General features: G+C 54.8%; 2 protein-coding genes across 7 annotated transcripts in view; both read right to left on the bottom strand.

Moving 5' to 3' along the window:
* Positions 1-565, bottom strand: part of GPSM3 (G protein signaling modulator 3) — a 2,216-nt gene extending 1,651 nt beyond the window's left edge. The window contains exon 1 of one of the 2 annotated variants that reach the window (XM_059078194.2): positions 99-565. In XM_059078194.2, the coding sequence (XP_058934177.2) occupies positions 99-320 (222 nt within the window). In that variant the 5' untranslated portion in view covers positions 321-565. The remainder of the gene's footprint in view (positions 1-98) is intronic. The other variant, XM_067006405.1, reaches the window with a different exon arrangement.
* A 1,032-nt stretch (positions 566-1,597) lies between these two features.
* On the bottom strand, positions 1,598-24,681 carry NOTCH4 (notch receptor 4). Of its 5 annotated transcripts, XM_059078160.2 has the most exons (30): positions 24,479-24,681; positions 23,590-23,671; positions 23,111-23,403; positions 21,180-21,527; positions 20,958-21,080; positions 20,611-20,847; positions 20,331-20,486; positions 19,677-19,871; positions 18,113-18,226; positions 16,926-17,039; positions 16,717-16,839; positions 15,715-15,874; positions 14,931-15,076; positions 14,391-14,543; positions 14,052-14,169; positions 13,726-13,813; positions 13,212-13,365; positions 11,332-11,516; positions 9,097-9,349; positions 8,735-8,847; positions 7,272-7,795; positions 6,396-6,779; positions 6,111-6,286; positions 5,348-5,567; positions 5,087-5,168; positions 4,854-4,992; positions 4,065-4,360; positions 3,675-3,822; positions 3,057-3,154; positions 1,598-2,886 (listed from the first exon to the last, which is right to left on the bottom strand). In XM_059078160.2, exons 1-30 carry the CDS (start codon positions 24,537-24,539, stop codon positions 2,197-2,199), a joined length of 5,973 nt encoding a protein of 1,990 aa, XP_058934143.1. In that variant the 5' UTR covers positions 24,540-24,681; the 3' UTR covers positions 1,598-2,196. The 5 variants fall into 5 exon arrangements, with proteins under 5 accessions (XP_058934143.1, XP_066862499.1, XP_066862498.1 ...); XM_067006398.1 differs by lacking the exon at positions 3,057-3,154; XM_067006397.1 differs by lacking the exon at positions 6,111-6,286 and having other exon boundaries at positions 6,424-6,779.
* Between the last annotated feature and the right edge of the window lie 588 nt (positions 24,682-25,269).

Here is a 25,269-nt window from a genome sequence, read left to right as displayed (position 1 = left end):
CCAAGTCCCTTTAGTCCACCATTACTCAGTCTCTGCCTCAGGTCCTCTCACCTCCCTCTCTCCCAATGCCAGCCTCCCCAACCCGGTGCCGAGCTCACCTGCTCACCATCCTCTTCCTCCTGGGGTCTCTCAGCCTCCATCCCCTGGAGGGGAGAAACCGATGGGGGAGGGGTAGCTGGGATTGGGGAGGAGGGACGGAACCCCGAGTTCCTGAGGGGAGTAGGGGCTGAAAGGGGTGGGGGTGAGCCGGGGGCTGGATGCCTGGGTACTGAGCAGGAAGCTGGGTTCCTGGTCAGCCCCCCCCCCCGGGCCCCGCCCATCCCTGTCAACTTCCTCCAGTTCTCTTTTCCCACCCAACGGCTTGCTTGACCTCTCTCGCCCCGGGGGAGCACAGAGACTGGGAAAACTCCTCCAGCTGCAGTAGGGATAGGGGTTCAGAGGGGGAAGGACTTTTGGCTTTCTCATCTCCAGAGCCTCAGGAGCCCCCTAACCCCCTGCTCTGTTCCCTCCACTCCCCCTCCTCCCCTTCAGTTCTGTCAACACAGGAACTAGCTACAGAGGAAGTGGTTTCACTCCTCAGAATCCCCCCACCCCCCCACTCCTTACCCCAGGTACCTTCCCTAACAAGGACCTGCCCCCTGCTTCCCAGCTTCCCTCACACTTACTGGGTCGGGGAGGGGCATGTTTCTAGTGGGAAGCAGAGGACTCAGATCCAAGGATGTCAGGCCCTCACACATACATATTCCCTAAGCACTGTGTCTAACAAATATGTGTTGAATCGTTATCATTGCCCTATACGTGCTTAGAGTCTATTTAGGGCACAAAACATGCACCAAATGTAAGAGACGCAGGGGAAGCTTTCCTCTTGTCATGAAATGGAAAAGGGAGAGGACCACAACCTGGCTTGGTCTTTGATCAATGCTGGTCAGGCTGGCTGGCACCAAGGTGGGAACAGGACAGAGACATTTGGGACCTCTGAATGGCAGCCTGTCATGTTAGCTGAGTGACTTTGATCATGAAATATGATGAAGAGATCAGGTACTGCCACTTAATGCTTTGCAATCTTGGGCAAATACAATCTCTGTGCCTCAGTTTCTGAAAGAGTAAAACGGAGGTTTCTTTTTAATAGCGTTGATATGAGGATCAAATGTGATAAAGCATTTGGCACATAGTGAATGCTCATAAATGGTAGTTATTATTAGTTTTCAATATGCTTCATGTCTCCGTATCTCAGGTCTATCACCATGAAAGAGGTATAACCATATTGCTGAATGGTGGTTAAAGTTTGAGATGCTCTCTCCATCTCCCTCTACATGAGGCCTCAGGAATCTCCCAAGTGGCTATGAAAAAATGCCCTTGGAAGAGGGACAAAGGGTATGCATGGTTTAGTGTGTGTGTGGTTTCTCATTGGGCTACTAGAGACTCTTGCCTTTAGATGATACCCTAAGTTAACATAGGACCCCAAATCTACTTATTCCTGCTCTTAAAACTATATTCAAAGCTTCCATCCAAATGTTGAACCTAGGGCACAAAATTCTGAAAACACGCTGCAGTCAACCTTGTGTTTTTTCCATTCCCCAACCCCTCCAAAAGATGGTAACACTTCAAATCAGCTTTATTATGGGGTGACAGATTTGGGGTTCTTAGATACAGTGGTGGCTAGAAGAGTGGCACTTCATCCCTGCAGTGGTTTGTTTGGGGGTGGGGTGAGGTGGGGAGAATGCAAGGAGTCATCAGCTGGAGTGACCCTTGGCCCTGCCTTCTGTGCCTACACAGTGCCTGGCACACAGGAGGTGCTCAATAAATATCTGTCAGCTGTTTGTGGGTAGTGGGGGTTACAGGCGATAGAGGCTCCCTTTGGGAACAATATACAGGAAAGAACATCTTACATTCTATCTGTCTGCAGTTCTTGGTTCAGGGGTACTTCTTCCATTCCACTCCATCCTCCTGTAACACCTCATCCTTATTTTCTGTGAGAGAGGCTGGGCCTGCTTCATCCCAGCACCCCGAACCCTCTTTCCAGGGCTGTAGTTTCTCCACGTGGAAGACGATGTGGCATACACCATTTTGGGAGAGACACTACACTCAAGACCCCTCACTTTTGAGGCTCAAGGATCTTAAAATCTGGAGGCCTTCCATACTGCTTGTCATTTAATGAGTACTCACTTTTAGAATCCCTCCCTGACATGCAGCCTTTTATTTCTGACCCTCGCCTCCCGCATTTAAGGGTATTACTTGGTGGGCTGGGGGACCCCACGCAACTTGAGGGGACCCCCGCTCAGGGGACGGAGTAAGGCAAGGAGGCGGGATTGGAGTGTTGGAGGCGGGGCCGCAGGCTCCTAGAGCCACCCAATCGCAGGGCCAGTCAACAGCTGAGGCCACACCCCCGCTCCCGGCCACGACCCCGGATCTTCCTCGCACCATTGCAGGGTTGGACGGAGGCCCGCGCATGCCTGCAGAAAACCTACGGCCGCGGAGGGGCGGGCCTTCTCCTACTCCTTTCGATAGGCTTCGGCAGTGCGAATAGGCCCCGCCCCCATGGGCGGCCAAATCTACGGACAAAGTCCGGCCTTGAGGATAGGCTCCGGCTGACAGCGTCCGGCAGCGCGGCTGAGCCCCGCCCCCACGAGGGGGCACGCTTCCTGATGCGGTCCGCGCGCGCGGCAAGGCGCCGGCGCCGCGGCCCGCCGTGGCTTTGTGACGAGCCTCCGGTGGTCCCGCCCCTTCCAACAGCGTCAGCAGATCCCAATGGTTGCGCTGGCGGGCGATGTCCCCGGGCGCTAGCCCGGCTTGGTCCCGCAGCCCTCGGGCGGCTCCCAGCCCCAGCAGTAGCTGGGCTACCTCCATGGCTCCTTCTCGGGCCGCCAGGAACAGCGGCGTCTGCTCCTGCCCGGGAGGAAACAGCCAAGGGGCGGGCTGTCAGGGAAGGCCACGCCCACAGGGCTGGCCCTCCTATTTGACCGGTGGTCCCTCCCCCTTCAGGTTTTTCGGAGTTCCGGCGCGTTGCACCTCTCCCGCGTCAGCTTAATTGTGGGGGGCCCGCTACCCGGTCTAACCCTGCCGTCCAGTGCGTCTTTATCGGCTCCGGCCTGGAGAAGGGAGCGGGCGGCCCGGGCGTTGTTCACGGCGGCGGCCCAGTGCAGCGCTGTTTTCCCTAGGGCACCACGTGAGAGGTTGTCACCCCGAGGCTGGGGGCCCGACGCCTGGGTTCCTGTTTCCCACGGATTCTGGACTTGGGGGAAGGGCTATTCAGCCCGCCGGGTCCCTCAAAGGCGGAAGCGTTGCCCGGGTGACCGCCGGCTTGCAGGAAGCGTTGCCCCAGTGACGTCACCGGCGCGCGGGAGGGACAATGGGGCATTGTTCTGGAGTTGATGGGACCGGCAGACCACGTCCCTCCCACGAGACCCGCTCCCTTCTCACACTCTTCCCCTATCCTAGTTCCCAGTGGACTAGGGTAGTGTGTGTGTGTGTGTGTGTGTGTGTGTGTGAGTGTGTGTGAGGAGGATGAGGGAAGACTCACTTGCTGCCTACTGCCACCGCACTGCACATTTACCGCCTTGACAGCAGGGTGAGAGGGAATGCCCCAGCTTCCAGTTGGTCCCTCTGCTGACCCCCCTTTTTGCATCTTATCTCACACCCCATTTGCACAACATCAACTTCCCCAAGATCCATACCCCATTTATCTCTGGCCCCCACATCTGCTTGGGCTGCAATCAGTTCTTCAACCAGGTCCTCAACAGCTAGCCTGGCGGCCAGCATCAGGGCTGTGGTCCCATCCTCTGTCCGCGCATCTACTGCAGTCTGTCTGCTGCGGAGTAAGAGCTGGGGCGGGGTGGGGGTGGGGCGGCAGAGAGGACCAGTGACCCCTGGTATACCTGGACTGCTAGCTAAGGTCCCTCACACTGTTAACCACCTCCGAATCCATATTCATACATCTGTTCTTGTTTCTCTTTCAGTCCCCAGTCTCACATCACCTTCCTCTCTGCCAAATCCAGAGGATGCTATTGCCCAGCCTTACTTGCAAGTTTGCCCCGTTTCCTTTAGCAACCCCAGTGTGCACTGACCTGGCAAACCTCCCGAGCATCAGCAGCCACAGCGGTGTGAAGGGGGGTGCGCCCTGCCCGGTCTGGCTGGTTGGGGTTGGCTCCTGCCTCAAGGAGGCGGCGGGCAGCGGTTGGCCGGGAGAATCGAGCAGCCAGGTGCAGGGGGGTCTCCCCAGTGCCCACGGTGTGAACCTGGGGACAGGCCCCTCCACCCAGCAGAGGTTCCCAGGGCTCAGGGCTTCCCAACCATGTCTCCTGATAGGTCCTGGACTCCACTCCCCCACAGCAGACTGCTGACATCAGGGGTGTCACCCCATCTGTGGGTGAGAGACATGAAGAATGGGAGACAACTGGGGGAGGGGGAGAACATGGAGGCTCAGGGAGAATCACAGCTTGGGTTCTTGATTTTGTGTGGCCTTAGTCAAGTGACTTTCTACTTTATTTTTCTCTGGGCTTTGGTTTCCTCGTCTGTTAAAAGGAAGCATCAGGCCTTAATACTCTAACATTCTAGGACAGTGATTCTCAAACTTGAGTCCTGGTTCAGACTCACCTGCAAGGCTTGTTAAAACACAGATTCCCCAATATTTTGAATTTCTGAATCAGTAGCTCTGGAGTAGAACCTGAGAATTTATATTTCTAACAATTTCCCTGGTGATGCTGATTCTTCTGTCCTGGGACCACACTTTGAGAATGGCTGTTTGAAGCACTCACTCTAATATTAGTTTCTCCAGTTCTGATATCAAAGGACTTTCTGATTCTAAAAGGGTCAAAGGGAGTTTTCATTTTCTTGGTCTGGGTTGGCTCACATACCAGGTCCACGGGTGTCCACATCAGGGACATCCATCTCAGAATCCTGGGGAGGAGTCAGCATGGCTGCCTGGGGGAGTTCCTGACAGTCACTGCTCAGAGGCCACAGCTGGCACTTGGAGGGTGAGGCCATTTCTTCAGCCTTGGGGATCAGAGCAAGGATCAGTGAAGGAAGGTTGACTTGTCCCTTCAACCCCTCCATCACTTTAGGACCATTCCTGCCCCAGTGCTTTCACCTGGTCCGCCTCTTCTCCTTCCTTGGGGCCTGAGCACATCACAACTCCATCCTCATCAACTTCTGCCTCTGGTTTCAGTGCCCTGGAAGGGGGTGGGTGGGTAGAGGACCTTCAGGGTCCTTAAGATTTCCAGCAGTCTTCCCACCCCTCTCCCCTTCCCGTGTCTTCAACTTCTGCATAGCATCTCTTATTGCTTCTGATCATAAATATCTCCACAGGAAAGAGTCCCCTCCCTGAGCCCCAGTTCTTTCTCACTCTCACTTGAGGCCGATGCTGTCCTCGCCCAGGGGGGGCCGGCGTCTGCGGGGAACTGGCTGAGTCTGAGACCTTCGAGTGAACCCAGGGGGCAGCCAGAGGGCCCCATGCTCTCGGCGCTTCCGGCGGATGAGCTGGAGGACGAGAAGAGCCGCGAGGGCCAGGAGAAGCACCCCGGCCACCGGCGAGCACAGTACAGGCCAGGGAAGCTGGTTGGCGGGGGGCTCTGGTGGAAGAGACACAGTCAGAAAAAGAGGCCGTTCCTGGTAAGGCTGGGTACTCTGGTGAGACCTTTGGGCAAGTGCAGTAACCTCTTTTTGCCTCAGTTTCCTCAACTGTAAAATGGGAATAATAACAGTACTTGCCTCATAGGCGTCATTGGGAGGATTAAATAAGGTAATACTGTAAAATGCTTAGAGCAAGGCCTGGCACATAGTAAGTGGTATATAAGAGCTATTATTCTTTCATGTGCTATGAATTGTTTGATATGGGGATGGTTGGATACTCTCGGCTTAGTAGAATAGACCAGAACCCAAGGTTTGTGGGTGCTCTGTGATCGAGGTTAGAATAAAGTACTGAGGGAAGTAAAGGAGATTGCAGAGCAAATGGGCCATGAGGAGATCTAGCTGGAGAAAAACGTTAACAAAGGTAAGTCTCCACAAAGAACATTTGGGGTGCCAGTGCTTCTGTTTCATTTGACTTCATTGCTGGTTGCTGGCATGAAAGCTGGCCTGGGAGCAAAGTCGGGGGAAATGACGGGGCCACCTACTGGTGCCTGCACGAGGGTGGGCAGCCAGCAGGGGTCCTGGCAGTAGGGGCTCCAGGGCCCCCACTGCGGCCATCGCAGCAAGGAAGCGGAGCAGGAGCCCAGGGTCCCAGGGACAGCGGGATGCAGGATGGTCGGGGCCACAGCGGGACAAGTCCACATCCATCACCACCACAAACCTGTGGGGAAGGCACCTCAGAGACCCCTCGGTTGGTCCCTGGTTCCCTTCCCTCTGCTGGTTAGAAAACAAATCTCTGCCCCCTCTTCCCCGCCTCCCAGCCTTCTTACCCAGTGCTGAGGGAGTCCGTCTCCTTGCCTGTAGTCTGTGTTTGAGGGGCTGCTCTCTCATGGTGAGAGGGGTCTGGGGTTCCTCCTAGCTCCTCTTCGGCCTGGGCTCCAGGATAGGGGTACACCATGTTCCTGCCATCACTATCCTTCCTTACCCAAAGCCCTACCCTCAGAGTCAGGGACAGCACCCGGGCCAGGGCAAGCAGCTGCTGGTCCAGGGTTGAGGGGCTCAGCACCACCAGCAGGGCCAGGGAGGGTCCCCACTCCGAATCCCCATCTTCGGGCCTGCAGTCGCCCCCATCCCAGCCGCATTGTGCAGTGTTGCAGCCCTTCTCACAGTGTCCGTTGTGGAAGTGATCACGGCAGTACTGGTCATAGGCTGGACTGTGGGTTGAGGAGACGGGGACTCAGGACCCCAAAAGAAACCTGACTTCCTCATCCCAGAGAGGATTCCTGATATTCCACAGCCTCTAGGGCTCTGGTTGCTAAGTGGGGGCAGCTCTAGAGTAATGGGCTTAGACCCTGGATGGTGGGTAGTCCAGACACCCTAATGTCTACTGACACCTTTGTTTCCTAACACTGTCCCCACTCTACCCTCCTAAAGTCCTGTCTCCCTGAAGGGAAGCCCTTTTCCCTCAGGGATGCTGGTTGCTAGGGGAGATACTCCATGGCAACAGGGCTTAGAGAGAGAAGCTTGAGGCCAGAGATCCCACAGCTCTCAGAGGGTAGCTCTGAAAGAGGCAGTGCCCTCTTTCTTGGTCCCCACATTAAATATTCATGCTGCCCCATTCCTCTGGGCTGGAGTCTAGCGTCTTATGCCCCTAATTGGCAATGGTTATTAGGGTGGAAACCAGCCCGTCAGGGTTTCAGACTCACGTGCAGGCTGGAGGAGTCTCACAGTCATAGCCATCAAACAGACACTCTTCAGAGTCACACTGCGGATGGCACTGCCCATCCCGGAAGAGAAGCCAGCACCGAGAATGGGAGGGGCAGCCCTTCCAGGGGTCTGGGACCCCCAAGGAGCAGTCCCCACCATCCCAATTTCCTCCGGGGCCGCTGCAGCCAGCGTCGCAGGCCCCATCTCCACTTCTGCCCTCACATCCCTTTGCTCCAGGCCTCTGACACCGGGGCCCTGGAGAGCTGGGAGGGCAGGAGCATCGAAAGCCCGGGCTCCCCAGCCCAGGGGTCTCTGAGCAGCTGCCGTTGTGTAGGCATGGAGAAGGAGGGCCACAGCCCGGAGGAGCGGGCGGGGTCAGGCAGTCAGGGCCCCCATAGCCACTGAGGCAGGCACAGCGGGGTGGGAATCCAGGCTTGGGAGAGGGAAGACACAGGCCACCGTGGTGGCAGTGATGGAGACCGCAGGAGGGGGCTCTGTGGCTGCAGGTGGGGCCTTCAAAACCCTGTGGAGAGGAGGAGAGAGATTGGGGGAAGGACCTTGTATTATTCTCCCCACCTCCCCTTAAGCTAATCCCTGCATTAAGATAACTCAGAGGGTCCTAGATTCTCATATCTGGAAGGGGCCTCAGAGAACATCAAATTCATCATTTTACAGTAGTTGAAACCATGTCCCCCCCTTTTTTTTTTTCACACAGTGACATATTGCATAGTGGGGAGAATGGATGAACCACAGCTGTTCGCAAGAATGTGGGTGAAAGAATGAATATATGTACATGTATAACCGAATCACTTTGCTGTATACCTGAAGCTAACACAGCATTGTAAGTCAGCTATACACCAATTCAAAACAAAACAAAACAAAACATGGGTGAACTGTCATCATGATGTGACTCCTGGAAGATGAAACTGTTAATAGAGTAATAGTAATTGAACTAATACTAGATTATCTTGATCCTTGGAGATAGGATCATGTACTTTCTCTTCCTCTGGAAGGGGAACAGGATACAGGAGGACATAAGTACATGAAAATTAATATTGTAATTCTTGTTTTAGGTTCATGGGTGTTATCTTGTAAGGATAATTAAAAGAAGGCAGTACATAAACTAATGTTAGTTCGTATGTTAGTGTATCATGAACCAAGGCTTAAGATTGACCCACTTTTATGCATCTGAGGTCTATAAACAAATACACGGAGTTAAAAGGACTTATCCAAGCTCACCCAGCTGGCCTTGGGGACCCATGATTTCTGAAAGTTCCATTTATGCTACCACCTGATCCTGCCTTTCCCCATGACTCCTGCTGAGAGCCAGTTACCCCTGTGGACATGAGATGGCTCTCTCCAATAACTCCCACTCCAGTGCTCCCCCAGGTTCCTGGCTCAGGCATTCTCACCTTACGTCAGCGTTGGGGACAACAGAGAAAGCAGCTTTGTGGTTACTCACCTGTGGGCAGTGGCAGGTGAATCCTGGGGGGGGTCCTGCTGTGGCCTCACAAGACCCTCCGTGGGAGCAGGGCTGGCTCTGGCAGGGGTCTAGCTCCACTTCACACCACTGGCCTGTGGCAGGGGTGGGGTTAAACATAACACCCTGTCTCAGTCACTGCCTCCTTCCTAGCTCATTCCTGGGAGATGGCCCAGCACTAGCCGCACAGGCAAAGGGGTGGTGGGTGTGTTTTCTGGCGTGGGGCGTAGAGGCAGGGGGATGGACCAGATGGCTAGGCTGCCTCACGGGTGGGGATTGTCTGGGTTTCCATGGTCAATTCAGCTGTGCCCAGAAATGCCCGTACCCCCTCTCTCAGACCTTACCTGTGTGTCCTGGCAGACACTGGCAGTAGAAGGCATTGGCCAGAGAGTGGCAGGCTGCTGTGCCTGTGGGGTGACAGGGCTGGTCCAGACACTCATCCACGTCGCCCTCACAGCGCAGCCCCACAAAGCCTGGAGGGCAGGCACAGTGGAAGCCGCCAGGTTTGGGGGTGCACGTTCCATGGTTGTGACAGGGCTGGGATTGACAAGCGTCGGGTTCCTTTGAGCAGTTCTGTCCACTGTAGCCTGGTGTACACTTGTAGGCAAAGAGGGTCAGACAGGGAGCCAGTAAATGAGCCCATCCTGGCGCTCTAGGGGACCCAGCCCCAGATAGTCTGCCAGCACCCCACCTTCCAACTCAAGGCATCACTCAACTCACCATCCATCACAGCCACGTGTAGCTTAATCCCTTTACCTCGACTCCACATGATACACAATTATTTGATAATACACGACCTAACCACTTCCCAGTCCCAGACAAGCTCTTTGATTCATTGCCACTAGATATAGCTCCGTTTTTGAAAAAACCTTCTTCCCCTAACCACACACCCACTGGGTTCTCTCACACTTAATTAATTTATAACCATTTATTGAATGCCTGCTTTGTGCCAGGCACCTTTTCAGGCTCTAGGAATACAGAGAAAATTAGAACTCATCCCTGCTTCCGTGAAATTCTCAGTCAACCAGAGGAGAGACGGCTGGCATTGATTGCATGAGTTATATACATAACCTCATAGAACCCTCCTAACGACCCTCTATATGGCTCATCTCATTTGAGTCTCACTTTGCTGAAAAGGAAACTGATTCCTTGAAAGATGAGTGACTTGCACAAGCCCCACAGCTGGTAGGTGGCAGAGCTGGAATTCGATGCAAGTCTATGACTCCATAACTGATGACCTTAACCATTTTCTGATTATTTCATATCATTTTGCTAGTGAGAGAAGAGTCATTGATGACGTCTGTATCATGTGCCAAGTTCTTGCAGGAGGAAGGAGAGTATGCAAGAATGGAGTACCAGGAAGGCTTCAGAAAAATGGAGGAAAAAGGATTCACAAAGCATCCGAGGAATGGCCAGAGGGCTGGAAGAAGCAGACGAGGGGCGTGTTTGGAAACTTCTGGAGGAAGGAGTTTCATGAAAGAGGAAATAGAGCTGAGTAATGGGTACACGGGGGTTCCCTACTAATCAGTATGCTGCTTTTGTGTATGTTTGAAAACGCTCATAATAAAAAGTTTAAAAAAATTTTAAAGTTAAAGGAAGAGGGTGGTTAAAGGATCATGCCTTCTATCCAGACTCGTGGTCGTGGGTACAGGGACCAGGCTGCTTGGACTTGAATCCCAGATTTGCCTTCCCGTCCTGTTCAGTGACCTGGACCACCAAGGTAAGGCCCTGACCCAGTCTGGAGAGAAGTTAGGGACATTCCCCTGAGGCAGACGCCTCCTGGGCACCGTCCAGTGGAAGAGGGGTGAGGAAAACCCCCAGAGAGCCAGTCTGGGGTGTAGGGAAGTGAGCTGCAGTTTTTTTTTTTTTTTTTTTTTTTTTTTTTTTTTTTTTTTGCGGTGCGCGGGCCTCTCACTGTTGTGGCCTCTCCCGCTGCGGAGCACAGGCTCCGGATGCGCAGGCTCAGCGGCCATGGCTCATGGGCCCAGCCGCTCCGCGGCACGTGGGATCCTCCCGGACCGGGGCACGATCCCGTGTCCCCTGCATCGGCAGGCGGACTCTCAACCAGTGCACCACCAGGGAAGCCCCCAGCTGCAGTTTTGTGTTGCCGGAGCAGGGTTAGGGGTTGGCGGGGAGAGATGAGGCCTGAGAGGCAGGCAGGGCTGGGGCGCGCCGGGCTTGGGACTTCATTGTGAAAGGGGCGGGCAGCCACTGAAGGGTTTTAAGCAGGAGAGTGACAGGCCAGCTTAATATTTTCAACAGAGCACCCTAGTGATGGAGTAGAGGCTGAACCTTTAGGGGGACCAGTGTGGAGGCAGGGATGGTAGTTAGGAGGCTGATGCAGGTGTCCGGGTGGAACGCAGCAAAGCCCTAGTCTACGGCAGGGGGATGAGGGTGAAGGGGCAAGGACAGAGTTGAGAAATATTTAGGAGGTAAAATAACTTGGCCTGGTGGTTGGTTGGATGTGTGGGGTAAATGAAAAGAAAATGCCCTCTCCCCCTCCCCTTTCTGCCCCATGACTGCTGTTTCCCACGTCCAGCCCAACTTTGGCTTCCCCCACCTCCTCTAGACCCTCTCACCTGGCAGAGGTAACCATTAGGTTGGGCCATGCAGGTGGCCCCGTGCTGGCAGGGCCTGGACTCACAGGGGTTCACCCTCTCCTGGCATATACTGCCTTGGAATCCAGGGGGACAGTGACAGAAATGGGAGGGGCCGCTGTCGATGCAGATGCCTCCATTCTGGCACAGGGAAGAGACTTCTGTGCCTGCGAAGAGAGACACACAGGGATTGATAAAGCTAGGTGGGGTGGAAGGACGCTCACGGGCTCCAGACAATGAGCAGAGAGGTCCAAGGAGGGGCCGCTAACATTCCTGGGGTGGGTGGAGGCCCCTCGGAGCCTGAGGAGTCAGTAACTCTTGACCCTGAAGAGATTAAAACATCAAGTTCCCGACATGGATGGACCTAGAGATTATCATACTGAGTGAAGTAATTCAGTCAGACAGAGAAAGACAAATATCGTATGCTATTGCTTATATGTGGAATGTAAAAAAAAAAGGGTACAAATGAACTTATCTACAAGATGGAAATAGATTTCCAGATGTAGAAAACAAACTTATGGTTACGAGGGGGTAAGTGGGGGAGGGATAAACTGGGAGACTGGGACTGACATATACACACTACTCTATATAAAATAGATAACTAGGGCTTCCCTGGTGGCACAGTGGTTAAGAATCCGCCTGCCAGTGCAGGAGACACGGGTTCGAGCCCTGCTCCGGGAAGATCCCACATGCCATGGAGCAACTAAGCCTGTGGGCCGCAATTGTGGAGCCTGCGCTCTAGAGCCCACGAGCCACGACTACTGAGCCCGCTTGCCACAACTACCGAAGCCCACGTGCCTAGAGCCCGTGCTCCACAACAAGAGAAGCCACCGCGATGAGAAGCCCGTGCACCGCAACAAAGAGCAGCCCCCACTCACAGCAACTAGAGAAAGCCTGTGTGCAGCAACAAAGACTCAATGCAACCAAAAATAAATAATAAATAAATAAATTAATTTTTAAAATTCGATAACTGATAAAGACTTATTGTATAGCACAGGCAGCTCTACTCAATACTCTGTAATGGCCTATATGGGAAAAGAATCTAAAAAAGAGTAGATATATGTATATGTATAACTGATTCACTTTGCTGTACACCTGAAACTAACACAACATTGTAAATCAACTATACCCCAACTAAAAAAAAAAAAAAAAATCAAGTTCCTCCTCCTGCCTGTTTTGTCAGAATGGAGAGAAATACCTCTTCTTTGGCTTATCAGGGCATTATAAGCAACTATATTCTTGGCTTTAAATGTCTCAAGCAAGAAAGAACTCAAGAGAAACTTCAGGTGGGGACACCTGAAATGGCTTAGCTAATGGTGTAAGTCCATCCCCTGGGTTTTGCATCCTCTGATGTTCTCTCACAGTGATTCCCATCAGCCATCCCCTAACCTCACAGTGGTCTCTTTCCTAAGTTCTTCTCATAACAAAACTTATTTGAACAAGGAGCGTATTCTTTTACCCGGGGGTTGCAATAACATCCAAGTGAGTGGGGCAGGGCCAAGTGTGTTGAGTGTAGTTGGTTAAGTGTGGTTCACTCTAGTTGAGTTATGATGGTAAAGACAGTGCTGAGTTGTTCCACACTGGATCACTGGGTTATGGCCCTGGTGGTTGTGTTAAACTGGAGTCTGGTTGACTGGGCTGGGTGGTGTTGCCTGTGTTGTGTTGAACGTGGTGCTAGGAGTTGAGTTGTATTAGGCTGTCCTGGGTGTTGAGCTGCAGCATCAATAACTGGTTGTCTGTGTTGCTTTGACTCTTGGTCCACTGTTTGTCCAAATGTTGTGTGTGGATGTCCTTAGGGGTGGGGTAGAGGAGGACACTCTTTCGCTCTTCATCTGCTCCATAGTCAGTCCTTGGGTCAGTACCTTGGCTCAGAGCAGCCTTCTGGCAGGAGGACAGCGGTAGGTTGCAGAGAGGTCCAGTCCATCCCTGGAGGCACAGGCACTGGAAGGAGGGCCCAGTCTGGAGGCAGTGGGAATTGTGTGGACAGGGCTTCTGAGCACATGAGTCCATCAGCGTCTGAGAGTTAGGAGGGAGCGTGAGGCAGGAAAGAGCATCAGGTTCCCAGGCCTAGAGATGGTCCTCTGCCAGTGTCTCAAAATCCCTTACCTTGAGAACTCTCTTCTGAATGGTCTGGGACTAGGTCACCCTCCCTGGTTTCCTTGGATACCCACATCCCAGAACAGTCGCTGGGATCAGAAATCCTTTCAGTGAACCATACAAATCTCAAGCTAGACCTCAACTCCTAGACTTCCAAACCTCCTTTCACATGGATACCTCTCCTAAGCTTCCCTGCTGCCGCCTTTTAATACCCGAGACCCTCTCACTAGAGCTGTCCTGCCCCTCCCTCCTCAGCACACCTGGCTCAGTGACCCTCACCTGGCAGCTGCCTCCTGTGTAGCCAGGGGGACAGAGGCAGCGGGGACCCTGAGGGCCGTCTTGGCAGGTTGCCCTGTTCCTACAGGGGCTGGATAAGAAAGAGGGAGGGCACGGTAGGAGGAAGGCCAGGGCAACAAGGGGAGGGAGTGTGTGATGTGGTGGCAGGCGACCACTGGGGAGATGGGAAAGTAGGAGGGAAGGCAGAGGGAAAGGATGTGGGATGTGGGATGAGAGGCAGCAAGGCGCCCTAGAGGAGATGGAGAGGAAGGGTGGGGAGGGCTCCCTCCCTCCCTCCCTCCCTCCAGGGGTCTTTGTGCCCTGCTCACCTGTCCGCACAGCTGGGACGGACCCTTCCCTCGCAGCGTGGGCCCTGGAAGCCCGTGGCGCAGAGGCAGGAGGAGGTGCTGGGCCTGTTCACACAGGTGCCCCCATTGAGGCACGGTGCTGGAGAGAGGAGGCTGTGAGGGGTTGGGTTCCTTGCCTGTAACCTGGCCTGCGGCCTCAGTCACACAACACGTGGGGCACCACCCCGCCCCCTGCCACTTCCCCACCCAAACAACGGCTCACTGTGTCCAGTTGATTTTTTTCTAAATGTGGTACAAACATACCCTGGCCAGTTTCTCTGTCCTCCTGTGGCCCAGCCCCAGGACACGGTGGGCACTCACCAGAGGCACAGTGGTCAATGCTGGTCTGGCAGCGAAGCCCGGTGTGGCTCAGAGGGCAGGTGCAGGAGTAGCCCCCAGGGCTGGGGCTACAGGAACCACCGTTGAGACAGGGCCCTGAGTGACAAGCTGTCACCTCCTCGCTGCAAGTGGGCCCTGAGGGAAGCGGGTGGGGTCTGAGAAAGGGAAACCTCCTTTTCTCTTCTTTTCCTCCTCTTCCCTTTCCTTCCCTTCCTCACCCCCATCCCCCAACCTCTTTTCTTTTCTCACCACCTCCTGCACGTCACCCGTGCCCTCTGTAGCCCGTGCCTCACCGTGGGGCACGTGGGATCTGAGTTCCCTGACCAGGGGTGGAACCTGCACCCCGTGCAGTGGAAGTGTGGACTCTTAACCACTGGGCCACCAGGGAAGTCCCAGCCCGTGCCCGGTTCTTCTTGGTGGTGACTGAGACCCAGAGCCCTTTGGACACATGTCTCCACTGGCCTTGCCCTTGATTTAGATGGTGGTCAGCCCAGGGTATATATGGTTTAGGGAGAGCCTCACCTGTGTAACCTGTGGGGCAGGTGCAGTTGAAGCCAAAGGGCTGGGGGTGGCAGGTCCCTCCGTGGGCACAGGGTGTGGAGACGCAACCCCCCAGCTCTGTGTCACACTCTGGTCCTGTCCAACCCACATCACACACACACGAGGATCTGGTCATAAAAAGAAAGGGGGGGTTTTCTCTTCTTCCCTCCCCATTGGTCAGACCCCTATGACTTGTTTTTTTTGGCCCTGAGACTCTGGCCCCTTTCTCAGCATCTTTGCTCTCAGCATTGTCCCCTTTCTGCCCTACCTGTCCCACTCATTTTCTCCAACTAGATCTATCTATCTATCTATCTATCTATCTATCATCTATTCATCCATCCCTTCTATAACTTGTTTATTGTCTGTCTTTCCTCATTAGAACCAAAGCTCCATGAGAGTAGATACTTTGTCTCTTTTGTTCTGTGTCGTTCCCCCAATGCCTGGAAATGTATCCACACATAGTAGATGTTCAATAAATATTTGTCTAATGAATGATGAGATGAATTGGTCCTGGGATTTAATACTCTTCTTTCTGCTTGACCTCCCTAGTCCTCTGTTTCCCTCTTTATTTATGAACTCTCCCCTCACTGGATAACACTCACCAGTCAAACCCTCCCATTGGTTGTGATCTCAGAACTTTGCCATCTTCTTCCTATTCCCCATTGGTCATTTCCTACAGACTCACCCCTCACTGGCTCTTTTCTCCTGCCCTAGCTGAGGAGGACCCAGAGGATACTATAAACGGGGAGGGCCTGGAAGATGTTACCTCTGGCAGTGCCCATGGTGGCAGGTGCAGTTGTCTTCAGCTGGGGCACAGCCAGGGTTTCCACTGGGGCAGAGGCAGTGGACCTCTTCCTCCGGATCCTGGCATCTTTGCTTGGGCTGGCACAGGTTGGGGGCACACAGGGGAATTTCACAGAGATGACCTGGGGTGGAGAGATGGGTCAGAGAGAAAACAGAGTCCCTCCCTGTCCTTGATGGGGCCAAAGGCCGCTTCTTATGCATGACTTGCTCACTCCCCATGAACCTGTCCTTCAGTGGCTCCCTAATGCCTCAGGATATCGACGTCTTCAGAATGACACATGGGGTCCTGCAAGTCATGGCCTTCCTACAATTGCTATGTTTCTGACCTTTGCCCCATTGTAGCCTAAGCTCTGGATGTCCTACACTCCCTTAAGCGGGGTGTGCTTTTCTTCCCTCCGTGCCTTTGCACATGCTGTTATCTGCAGTTAAAACACGCTGCCTAGCATTCTGTCTTGACAAACTCCTACTCAGTCTTTAAGACTCTGTTCAGTCATCCTTTCTCATCTCTAGTCTGGGTTGGCCAGTCCTTTGTGTTCCTATAGGATCCTGTGCATTCCTCTCTCAGAGCACGTCTCTGGGCCATAATCAACTTGTTGGTCTCTCTACAGTAGATTTAAATCCACTTGAGGATAGCAACTCTTACTTAACTTTGTGTCTGTGTCTGGCATAGTAGACACTTAATAAATGTTTGCTAAATAAGCAAATGAATGCTTTGCCTTTGAACCTCATCCTCTGCTCCTGATCCCCAGTCATACCACTCATGTTGGGCCTGATGTGGGTCCTACAATAACACTCACCCTCAGCTCCTGTACGGTTGTGCAGGTTTTGCACTGCATAAATTTAAGGGGTTCCATTCTCATTCTGTTCTCACATCCCAATCCTCAAATGCCCATCAGTGACCTCTACTGTACCCCAAATGGACTCAAATACCCCTCCAGTTCTTTCCAACGCCTCCCCTGCTGACCTGTGAAGCCAGATGGGCAGAGGCAAAGGAAAGCTCCCGGGAGGTCAAGGCAGCTGGCTCCAGTGGGGCATGGGCCACTCAAACACTCGTCCACCTCCGCCTGGCAGCGTGGGCCTTCAAAGCCTATGGCACAGCAGGAGGGTCACGGACCTGTATGGAAGTCTGTCCCTGCCCTCACTCTCGCCTCCAGTGTTTGAGCCCCAGTTTACCTGGGAGACACTTGCAATGGAAGGATCCAGGCTGGTCCTGGCACTGCCCACCGTTGGCGCAGGGAGAGCTTCTGCACTCGTTGATGTCCTCCTCACACCGGGGGCCGGTGAATCCTGGTGGGGTTGGGAGTGAGAGGGGAGAGATGACCAAGGTCGTTTTTTTTTCTTTTCTTGGCTTTCTCTAGATTTATGAGGGAGTGTGTTACAAATGTTTGAGCTTTACAGGCATGATTTCATGGATTCAAACAAGAAATTAAGAGTTAACACTGGTATTTAGCCTTCTCTTTACAAATACAGAAATAACATTGCTACAAATTGCAAGGGAGAGAATCTTGTTTCAAATGGTTTGGTTTGGGGTTTTGTCTAAATGTGTCATTATGTAATGAAGGCAGCAATATGGGGGCTTCTCAAATCCTGATTTGGATTTCAAGACCAAATAGAGCATAACTTGGTAACTTTAGTCTTTATATAAATAAGGCATAACTGGATATGTGTACTAATGCTGAAAATACATTTTATCAAAAGAATAAATACAGGTCCTGGCCCTTTCCCTTGCTAGGAGAGGTGAACCTGGAGGACTTCCAGAGAAGACACCTGGAGCAGGTGGAGATGACAGGAGGGTGATGCAGAAAGGTGAAACAGCCACCTGCCAGCCGTGTGACTTTGGGCAAGTTACCCAACCTCTCTAGGCTCCACTTTATTCCACTGTAAAACGGAAATGATAATATAAACTACTCATGGTACCACTGAGAGGATTAAATGAGATAATGCCTGAAAGGTACATAGCCAAGTGCCTGGCTTAGAGTAAATATTCAATAAACATCAGTTATTATCATAACAGGGAATAGAGGGATGTCCCGTGAAGCTGGAGAAGGAAGGCCTGGGGAGACTTTCCCTGCATCCATGGCGAACAGTGCCAAGACCAGCCGAGGAGCCCCGGCATGCAGGGGGAGAATACAGAGGACTCTTCAGGAGGGCTGGAGAGGAGGGATATTTGGGTGACTTGGCAGGACAGAGATGAGGGTGGGTGCATAAGCAGGGGAAGATTTGGAGGACGTAAAAGAAGAGGGTTTGGAGAACAGAGAAGGAGTTGGAGAAATGGGGCGCTCCTCGGTCTGGCCCGAGAGAGCTTCAAGAGGCCACGGGCGATTGCCAGGCTGGAACCGTGGAGTGGAATCTGCACTCACCGGGCCGGCAGACGCACCGGAAGCCATTGAGCAGGTCGTGGCAGTCAGCCTGGTTCAGGCAAGGGGCAGAGGCGCACTCGTCTGTCTCTACCTCACAGAGCCGCCCTTCTAAGCCTGAGGAGGGGTCAAGGGCGAGGCTCAGCCAGGCCAGCCTTGCCTTAGCTGCTCACCCCTTCTGCCCAGGAGGCCCGGGTTCTAGAACCAGCCCTCTCCCTGACCTGCCCTGTGCCCCAGCAGGCAGCCCCTCCCAGGGGGGCCATCTGCGTGTGGGTTGGAGAGATGAACCCGAGGCCCTGCTGATCTGCTGTGTTTGGCTCTGCCCCCCTCAGGTGTGAAAGCTCAGGGAGCAGGGCACCTGCCGGAACATGTGGGAGGGCTCCGGGGAAGTGCCTTTTGGGGCCATTCTTCTGTGCACAGAAGGCAGGTCTCACCCGGGAGGGCTGATCAGCCTGGAGGTCCTCGAGGTACCAATGTGACAAATGGGCCTCTGCTTGGAGGTGATTCACTCCTCTTGTTCTACCTGGGCAGACCTCTGTGCCAGGGAGACCAGGGATCCCCAAGGTGGGGACTTGAAGGGCGTTTGGGGACCTGTATCACTCCCATACTTGTCCTGCTTCTTCGGCCTCCTCCTGGTCTCCACTGTCTCACCCTGAACTAAAGGTGGATCAGACTCTGGACCTCGGCTGCCTCCCTCTTCTTGCCTGGGGAACCTGCCTCTGAAGCCCCTTGAGATCTACAACCTTGTCCCTTGGATTAGTGGATAGTTTTCTCAGCATTTTTTCTTTGGGTGCTTCTCAGCTTAGGAAGGCTGTGTAGTATAGTGGGTAAAACTATCAAAGCTCTGGGGTTGAATCTTGGCTCTAACACTTACTAGCTGGGCAACCTTCAACAAGTCACTTAACCTCTCTGTGCCTCAGTGTCTTCGTAACAATGCTGACTTCATAGGATTACTGTAAAGATTAAATAATGCATGTAAGATGCTCAGGCACAAAGTAAGCTGTTATTTTTCTGGTTTTATTCAGCTCCCTGATATTGGCTCTATCACTGTCTCCCTGGGGAGATGTTTACCCCCCTTAACACTAACTTGTAGGTAGGTGCAGTCTCGCAGCATTCCTTTCCCGCTGTACCAAATTCAAGCACACAGACCCTTTGGGATTTTAAAGGTTTACTCTCAATCTCTACAGGGGAGAGTTTCTATGATTAGGGAGGAGCATTCTGGGTTGGCATAAGCAGAGGCTGCAGCATGAAAAGTTTATTAACTGCTGCTCTGCTCTCCCTTGATGGGCCTCTGTGTACGGTGGACCAGTTTGTGTACCCTGCGGTGTCTATGAAATGCATGCAGAGCTGAGCAGTGCACAGCCTCACTACGGTCTGTGGCAGTCCTTCTCCCAGGGGCCGTCGGTTTCCCAGAGCTTTCATCTGGGGGGTGAGGAGAGGAGGAGAAGCATTCTTTGCTGTCTGACCCCAACCGGCCTGAGGCTATCTGTGCTCTAGAGGGGTCACGTCCAATGGGTTCAGGATCAGTCTCCCGTCTCCTCTACTTGAGGGCCCATTCAGCTGGTACCTGGTGGGCAGAGGCACTGGAAGGTGGCGAGCAAGTCCAGGCAGGTGCTGCCAGGGTGGCAGGGCTGAGACAGGCACTCATTGTGATCGGCCTCGCAGCGGGATCCCGTGTAGCCAGGGGGACAGAGGCACTCAAAGGAGCCGGGCGTGTTGAGGCAGGAGCCGCCGTGTTCACAGGGACTGGGGCCTTGCTGGGCTAGGAGGAGAGAAGACCTGGGAGTCCGCAGGGGTCAGTGGTGGAAGGGCGAGGAGGCCAGAGTGGCAGGGAAGGTGTGGGGACCCCGTTTGTGGCTGATGAGATCAAAGTGGGGAAAGGGATTGTGGCTTTAAAAGGGAGGAGGACTAAATGGGGCCTCTAGGGCCGAGGACTGGTGAGAAGACCGTGTAAGGCAGAGATGCCAAAAGTGGACAAACTCAGGAAAAAGAGATGTTTATTTATTTACGTGGCCACCGTGTGGCTCGCGGGATCTTAATTTCCCAACCAGGGATCGAACCCAGGCCCTTGGCAGTGAAAGTGCAGAGTCCTAACCACTGGACCGCCAGGGAATCTCCAAGATGTGTATAGTTTTAATTTGGAAAACAATTTGCCTGTCTCCCTCTTCAGTGCAGAGGCTGTCTGGGGGCCCAGAGAGGGTCTCACGTGGAGGTGCCTCACCCATCTGACACTCGTCCAGGTCCTGGTGGCAAGTGGGCCCCGTGTAGCCAGGCTGACACACGCAGAATGTAGAGCCCCTCAGGGGGTTGGTGTTGCACTGGGCTTCCCGATGGCACGGCTGGCTCAGACACATATCCTCCATGTGGCACAGGAGGCCTGGAGGGCAGAGTGGAGGCGAGGCTCTCAGAGGCTGCTGGAAGCCCCCAGCTGCCCTCCGGGTGCTTCTGTCACATACCATCTCCACCTCCCACCTCCCGCCTCCCTCTACCCTGTGTCACACCTGTGCGGCCAGGTGGGCAGAGGCAGGAGAAGGAGCCCACACGGTCGATGCAGGTGGATCCTGGGGCACAGGTGGCGGCAACACAGTCGTCCAGGTTCTCCTCGCAGCCTGTGCCGCCCCAGCCGCTCACACACACACAATGGAAGCCGCCAGCTGAGTTCTGGCAGGTACCCCCGTTTCTGCAGCGAGGGGTACCCTGAACCTCACATTCGTCCACATCTTCAGAGCAATCCCAGCCTGCCAAGGGGAAGGGGACGGGTGCTGGAGCTGGGGGCCCTGGGAGGAGTGGAGAACAGGGGCTGACCATCTGGGCCCCTGGTGCCATCAACTCGGCTGAAACGACTCACCTGCCCAGGCCTCTGGGCAGAGGCAGGTGTAGGTGCCCAGCCCATCCTGACAGGTGCCCCCGTTGTGACACTGGTGCCCGGCACAGTCATCGGGATTCACCTCACAGCTTGGGCCTGTGAAACCTGACAGGGTCATGCGATCAGCTGAGGGAAGGGGACCCATGGGAGACAACCTCCGTGCCCAGAGAGAGGGGCTGCAGGAGGACCCCTGCGAGGACACACCTGGGAGACACAGGCAGAGGTGGAAGGTGGAGTCTCTCCCCGGAACCACTTGACAGGTGCCCCCATTGGGACAGCCCCTGGGGGGGCAGGGTCCTGGCCGGAGCTCACAGCGTGGACCCCCCCACCCAGCGGGGCAGAGGCACTGGAAAGACCCTAGGGTGTTATGGCAGGAGGTGCCCTTGGGGCAGGGTCCTGGGTCCAGGAAACACTCGTTGACATCGCGTTCACAGGCATGGCCCTCGAAGCCAGGTGGGCAGCGGCACTGGATCTGGGGGTATGTGGCCAGACACACCCCTCCGTTGACGCAGGGCTTGGCTGAGCAGAAGTCCCGGAGCTGGCAGTGCTCACCTGAGGCAGAGGGCAGGGGGGGCATTTTCCTAGCGCTGCACAAATTGCAGCTCCTCTGAGATGGCCCAGCTCTCGCTCTGGGTTATCTCTGCGTCGAATTTCCATATTTTCTTCCCTTCCCTCCCATACCCTCTCTGCCCTATTCCATCACCCTCACTTTTATCATTCTTTGGGAGGGTTATATCTGGAGTGACCACATTTTTCAAGCTGAAAACTGAACATGTAGCTGTTGGTGGGAGTACTGTGAATCAGTCCTGCTTGGGAAAATCTGGGACGTAGGGTTCCTTTAGTGGTGACCTTGGTGGCGAATTAGAAAGCATGCAGCCTCTGCAAGCAGGAGACCTAGCCCTTTGCCTTGCCCCGGCCAGCTGTGTGCCCTCGGGCAGTCGTCTTGCCTCTCTTATCCTGATTTCCTGATCTTCAGGTGGCTGTGATGGTCCGGATAACGGTAAAGAGACTCACTTCACAGCCGTGTGCACCAGTGGGAATGGTGGCGGTGACGGCAGCGGCGCTGCTACCGAGCTAAGTAAGCACTTCCTGAGCGTCGCCCCCTTTCTTCCCCACAACAACCTTATGAAGTGTGGACATCGGCTGACAACCGAGGACCCAGACAGCTTAAATATCTTATGCAAGGTCACGTGTCTAGTCAGTGGCAGAGCTGGCTGTGGGCCCGAGGAGGGGGCCGCCCAGAGCCCCTACTCTGAAGCACAAGGCCTGGCAAGTTGCCACTGACCATCCTTCTTATCGTCACATACGCTGGTCTCTCACACCCAGTCTCAGGCCCAGTTTCCTCCGAATTTCCTCGTCAGTTAGAAAATCTCCATGTCCTGGGCCCACCCCAGATGCACTAGGGCAGGCTCTCTGGGACGGGGCACCGGTATTTTTAAGGCTTTCCAGGTGACTGCTATGCCTACCCAAGTTTGAGAATCTTTGTCTCTAGTCCGCCCCCTCCTGGATGCACCCACATCCCAAGCACTTTCTGACGGCGTGGCCTTTGCTGCCTGGTCCAGCCCTCCCCATCCTGGTGAGGGGCTATGGAACCTTTCTCTCCAGGGTCTCGCAGCTCAGTCCAGGCTCCCCTGACCACTTCCTCGGGGTAGCACACCCTGCCCATCGCGTGTCCTGCTCTCTCGCTCCAGGGCTGCACCCGCTCCCCAGCACACCGCCCACCCCTGCAGTCTTCCCAGGTGACAGTATGGGCTCCCACCACTCAGAATAGAAGCCATTCCGGTGCTCAGAATGCAGAGTCCTGGAAGTCCCCTGCTGTGCTAGGCATTAACCCTCTAGCTCGTGGACCGGGGGGAGGCTGAGGGGCTGGGAAAGGGGTCAGGGTGGCGTGCGAAGGGGGCTGTGGCAGTAGCTGTTTACCAGCTGGCTTGGAAATACCTCAACATCTTAGCGGTCAGTACTATCCTGTCGGTGAATGTCAATCTTGGGTAGATGGTTCACCGAGAATTGGCTTGTTGATTCTCTCGGCCTCTCTCCTCAAGGGGCTCGCAGTCTCTCAGGCTCTAGTTCCATCTGTCCTACCCCACAGCCCAGCCCGTTGCCCCTGCCTGTCTCCCTTCCTCGCTGCTCCTCACCTGTCCATCCGGGAATGCAGGAGCACCGTGGGAGGCCTGAGGCCTGGATGTGGCAGCGGCCCATTTTGGAACAGAAGGAAGAACAGGGGTTCTTGAGCTGGGCCTGGCACCTCTCACCAGTGAAGCCAGAGGGGCAGGTGCAGAAGAAGCTGGGGGCCAAGGGAGAGGGAGGGCTGGGGGAGCTGGGAAGGGTGGGAAGCAGGGCTTGACAGCTGCCTCCATTCTGGCAGAGCTGGGCATCTTGGCAGGGGTCCGGAAACTGGCATGCCTCACCCAGGAAGCCGGGGGCACACCTGGGCAGGGGAGGAGACAGGAGAGCTTACTTCCTGGCCCTCTGCTTTCTCTCCTCTCTCCCTCCTTTGTCTTCATTTGTTTCCCCTCACCTGCTTCACCTCCTCCCTTCCTCCTTTCTTCCCATTTCTCCCCGTCCCCTCCCCTACTCCCTTTCCCAGTCTCCCACTCCCACAAGGTACACTCACTGGCAGGTCCCTTGCCCCTGAGATAGGCTCAGGCAGGTGCCTCCGTTGGCACAGGTTTCTGGGAAACTCCCGCACTGCAGCCCTAGAGATGGAGATGAGGATGAGATGGGACCAGGGAGCATCACGCTCCGCTTTTCCTGCCCTGGATGCTCCGGAGAGACCAGCCCCGCGCAGGTGCTCTAAACCACCATTGCCTTGATACTCCTGTTCCTAGTCTCCACGTGGTGCTCACTCCCCAGCCCCCTAGATCCCAGGCCTCTCAGTTACGAATCCCCACCCCTCCTTTCCTGTTTATTCTCTGGCCTCCCAAGTCCAGCTTCAGGCTCCATCCCTCGGAAGCAAGACAACAGGGATCAGGAGGGGGAGCCGAGGGGACTCCTGGGAGGTGAATGGCTGAAACATTGAAGGGATTTCCTCCCGGAAGGGCCCAGCATTGAGCCATCGGGGTGGGTGGCGGCGGGGGGGGGGGGGACGACAGCTGGACCGGGAAAGGGACTTGGTGGGCCCTTGACCTTCCCGTGTCTCCATCTCCCGTTCCCTCTCATCTCTTCCCCTAGCAGGTGGTCCCTCTTTTCCCTCCCTTCCTCCTAAACGTGACTGTAAGAGCACGCTGTCCCCCAGTTCCAGGGCCAACTTGGTTCTCCCTGGGGGTGGGCACCTTCTCACCCATCCCCCCACCGTCACCACCCCTGGCGCGGGGCCCACAGCCTGGGTCTGTGTAGCTGCAGGGGCAGAGTTGTTTCTCCCCGCCGGCAGTCCCATCTGGGAGGTGAGAATCTTCTCCATCCAGTGTCGCCTCAAAGCATGGGGCTTGACCCTCTGTCCCCAACCCACTGGACATCCTCCTAAGGAAGGTGGGTCCCCTCACTTCTCCCACCCCACGCCTCACCTCTGGTCTGGACGACTGACCGACACAGCAGCAGCAGCAGCAGCAGTGAAGGGGGCTGCATTCCAGAGCCCCTGCCCAAGCCCAGATCCCCCCTGCCTCTTCCAGTGGGACCCTCAGAGCCCTCACTGAGGCAGTAACCACCCCCTCTGCTCCCACGGCCCCTTCTTCCTCCTCTTCGGCCTGCTGCGAACCTCACGTCTGAGCTGTTTCCTGAGTCACACAATGTCCTGGACACCCTAGTGATGGGGGGGGGGCGGGGTGGAGGAACATTGAGGGGGATGAGGGAGGGGCCTTCTGTCCCTGACAACCCCTGGGGAGGTGGCGAGGAAGAAGGACAGTGTGGATGGAGTGCAAGTGATAGAAGGGGGAACGGGGCCCCTGGGAGCAGTCCCAGTCCTTCTGTTGTTGTGGTGGTCTCCCCTTTCTGGAGGTGGGAACTGCAAGGTGGCTGCCCTATGCCCTGGGGGGTGGGGTGGGGTCAGGACCTGGAAATAGAGGTGTGGGGTGATGAGAGATCTCCTATTCCTCTCGCATGGAGAGGATGCTTGTTTTGAGAGGTCAGTCCAGATGCTTCTCAGAGAATCTGCACGCTTCCACCCACTCATCTTGGCAGAAGGAACACAGGGGACTTCTGGGTCTCCCCTTGGCCCTTGCTGGGCTGTTAGTTTTCTCCTTCTGGGAAATGGGGAAGATGCTGGGCTGGTTTGGGGGGAAATCTAGGCCTTCTTTTGGAGGGGAACGTGTAAGATCATCATCAATGATAAATGAACGTTGTCTCCACTAAGTTTTGC

The sequence above is a fragment of the Kogia breviceps genome, chromosome 10, assembly GCF_026419965.1.
Source record: "Kogia breviceps isolate mKogBre1 chromosome 10, mKogBre1 haplotype 1, whole genome shotgun sequence".
Lineage (NCBI taxonomy): Eukaryota > Metazoa > Chordata > Mammalia > Artiodactyla > Physeteridae > Kogia > Kogia breviceps.
This window is presented reverse-complemented; position numbering and strand designations above follow the sequence as displayed.

Excerpts from the sequence above, each read along its gene's own strand:
- NOTCH4 (XM_059078160.2), bottom strand. The coding sequence starts at position 24,539 with ATGCAGCCCCCTTCACTGCTGCTGCTGCTGCTGCTGTGTCGGTCAGTC. Across the intron at positions 8,848-9,096 it reads GTGTCTGCCAGGACACACAG|GCCAGTGGTGTGAAGTGGAG; the intron begins GTAAGGTCTGAG and ends CCCCTGCCACAG. Across the intron at positions 6,287-6,395 it reads ACGGACTCCCTCAGCACTGG|GTTTGTGGTGGTGATGGATG; the intron begins GTAAGAAGGCTG and ends CCTTCCCCACAG.